The sequence below is a fragment of the Spinacia oleracea genome, chromosome 2 (genome assembly GCF_020520425.1).
Source record: "Spinacia oleracea cultivar Varoflay chromosome 2, BTI_SOV_V1, whole genome shotgun sequence".
NCBI classification, from domain to species: Eukaryota; Viridiplantae; Streptophyta; class Magnoliopsida; order Caryophyllales; family Amaranthaceae; genus Spinacia; species Spinacia oleracea.
Genome location: NC_079488.1, coordinates 97,716,388 through 97,719,484, shown reverse-complemented (window position 1 = coordinate 97,719,484; position 3,097 = coordinate 97,716,388). Strand labels below are relative to the sequence as shown.

The window sequence follows — 3,097 nt, the reverse complement described above, 5'->3', positions numbered from 1 at the left end:
ACCCACCTTCAGACTTGTTGTAATCTTTACCATATTATCCCAAGAGTCTGGCTCCAAACTCCCCTCCGGACTAGGGATAAGTTGTATAGTACGTACTAGATACTCGTTGTATTATACAATAAGGTATTACTCCGTATGTAGTTTCTATTAAGACTCATTTCTATTCGACTTAATTTGTCTGATCTTATTATAACTGAAATTAATTTATCTAAAAAAACTAGTATTAGATGAAATAAATGTATTTGTGTGTGAGAATATCTGGAAAAAAATAACCTATTTTTCTGTACTAGTCATCTGGACTTATCTTAGCTTATGTTAACTTATTTTATCTGAAATAAGTCAAAGCACGTCGAATAGAACAGAGCTTAACACCTTAACTAATGATCGACCAATTCCTTCAATTCTAGTTTAAATTTTTGTAATAAATCCAAATTTGTCTTTTTTCTAACGATCAAGTACGTTTGAATTGAATTGAATTCATCATTCATGCCATGCAACTTGCAGCTCAATTTTAGATCTGGCACCTACCCAAGTAACACAACTTTGACGACGTACGCCCCCATCATACCCTTAAAACTCATACTACATAGGACTATAGGAGTAATATGCAATGCGGCCAAACTGGGCGGTCAAATCCATCCCTTTTGTTTATTATCCCCCTTAATTGATTGAATATTATATTATTGCATGATCACGTGGCCGTCTAAGGATACCTTGAATATAATCCTCGTTATACCACGTACTACTACTATATATAGACATACCCTCAATTTATTTCCTACAACGTAACAATTAAGATCATATAGCGATACACCATTATACACTTCAATTTGTACGTACTTGATCGACCGATTATTATATATGGCTCTTATGGCACAAGAGAACACTTCCCTAGTGTTAAGCGTAACACGAGGGGAGCCGGAGTTTGTGTGTCCGGAAAAGCCGACACCCCGAGAGCTTAAACTGCTCTCGGACATTGATGACCAGGAGGGTCTTCGATTCCATATGCCAGGAATAATGTTCTACCGAGCTGACCCCTCTAATTATAAGGAGGGTAAAGACCCGGTTAAGGTTGTTAAGGATGCTTTGGCTAAGGCTCTTGTTTTTTTCTATCCATATGCCGGCCGACTAGTAGAAGGGCCAAGTAGGAAGCTTAGTGTTGATTGCACGGCTGAGGGTGTACCCTTCATCGAGGCTGATGCGGACGCAACACTTGAGGATTTTGGTGGTGAAATCCATCCTCCATTTCCTTTGGAGGATTTGCTTTATGACATTCCTGGTACTGATGGAATTCTAGGGACTCCCTTGCTCATTATTCAGGTATTTTCTTCTAAAATATTTCTTCATGAGGATACTTTTATACTTATCCCCTTTAATTTTAGTTTGATGTTTTTGTATTTACCACCTTATAGAATGTAATTTTATATTTGTCAATTTCATTTTATAAAACGTTTAATATTTACCATGCATCTTTTGATGAATATTATCCAAATTTCCATCAATATAAACCCTATTTACCCAATATTTTTAAGTGGAAACCAAATGAAAGAGGAAACCATTAATAAATATTAAAAAAAATGGTTAAGTGGAGTTCACATTGACAAAAAAGTGGATGGAATCACTTAAAAGATTGTAAATACAATCGTTTTAGAAACTTAAGATGGTAAATATGAAATTACATTTTATAAAGTACTAAATACAAAAACCTAAACCTGTAAAGGTGGTAAATATGAAAAAATTCTAATCATAATAGTTTAAATTAATAATTTAATTGGTTTTGTATGTGATGTAGGTAACACGTCTAAGATGTGGTGGATTCATTGTTGCCCTTCGAGTAAACCATGTGATCAACGACGGAAGTGGTATAATGCAACTTATGAACGCCGTTGGTGAGATAAGCAGAGGCTTTACCACCCCTTCCATCCTCCCAGTTTGGGACCGCGAACGCTTAACCGCTGGAGAACACCACAAAGTCAGTTACCCACACCCTGAGTACGACCAACATCAAGTTGACGACCATCATTCTAATGATGAATTAGCTGACTTAATCCAGCAATCCTTCCTCTTTGGTCCTTCCGAGATTGCTGCCCTACGACGCAATATCCCTCCGCAAACCAAACAATTCTCCACATTTGACATTCTTAGTGCTTCTTTGTGGCGTTGTCGAACCATGGCACTTGGACTTGACCCTGACGAGGAAGTTCGCTTGCTCTTCGCTGTCAATGCCAGGACCAAGTTTAATCCGCCCCTTGCGAAGGGATATTACGGAAATGCGTGTGCATTTCCGGCTGTTTGTGCTAAGGCAGGGGATATATGCAATAACAAAGTTGAGTATATTTTGGAGTTGATAAGGAAAGCTAAAAATGAAGTGAATGAGGAATATATGAGGTCTATTATGGACCTTATGGTCACAAAAGATAGACCACATTTTAGTGTGCATCAATCCTATGTAGTGTCGGATCTAAGGCATTTAGGGTTTGCAGATGTTGATTTCGGGTGGGGAAAGCCCGTTTTCGGAGGGCCGGGGAGTAATGGGTCAGTACCAGATGCAAGCTTCTTTATTTCCTTTAAGAATATCAAAGGAGAGACGATGATTATGGTGCCCATTTCCTTGCCTGTTCATGCTATGGATGTTTTTGTTAAGGAATTAGGAGAGATGCTGCGTCACGTTTAGCACCATGGATACCGTTAATTTCAGCAATGTCAAATCTTACTGATTCCTTCTTACTATTGTAATAATTTAATAAATGTTGATTGTAAGGTTTTATAAGTAACATGTACAATAAATTCACAAATGTGCTATTATTTTTTATTTTTCATTTTTAATAAAACACAAATGTATTTTTATTATTACTAGTTGGACCGTGCGCGCTTGCGGACGATTCCAAGGTATACAAATTTATTTTGCTTAAATGTTACGTAAAATACTGACATTTACAATTTTACGTTTAATGCTAGAAACTCAATGCTAAAGTTCAATTTGCTGTAATTAATAATATGAAAACATACGTACATTTACAATATTTGTGTCATTGATATTGTAACATTCCACAAGCAACATTGATAGAAAAGACAAGAAAAGGGCGGAGGAAAGCTA

At 36.7% G+C, this 3,097-nt stretch overlaps 1 protein-coding gene across 1 annotated transcript; it reads left to right on the top strand.

The window, feature by feature from the left end:
* Nucleotides 1-796: 796 nt before the first annotated feature.
* Nucleotides 797-2,812, top strand: LOC110787908 (benzyl alcohol O-benzoyltransferase-like). The gene is made up of 2 exons (XM_021992542.2): nt 797-1,320; nt 1,793-2,812. The coding sequence occupies exons 1-2, from the start codon at nt 862-864 to the stop codon at nt 2,672-2,674; spliced, it is 1,341 nt and encodes a 446-aa protein (XP_021848234.2). The 5' UTR covers nt 797-861; the 3' UTR covers nt 2,675-2,812.
* Nucleotides 2,813-3,097: the final 285 nt, after the last annotated feature.

Excerpts from the sequence above, each read along its gene's own strand:
- LOC110787908 (XM_021992542.2), top strand. The coding sequence starts at position 862 with ATGGCTCTTATGGCACAAGAGAACACTTCCCTAGTGTTAAGCGTAACA. Across the intron at positions 1,321-1,792 it reads CTCCCTTGCTCATTATTCAG|GTAACACGTCTAAGATGTGG; the intron begins GTATTTTCTTCT and ends TATGTGATGTAG.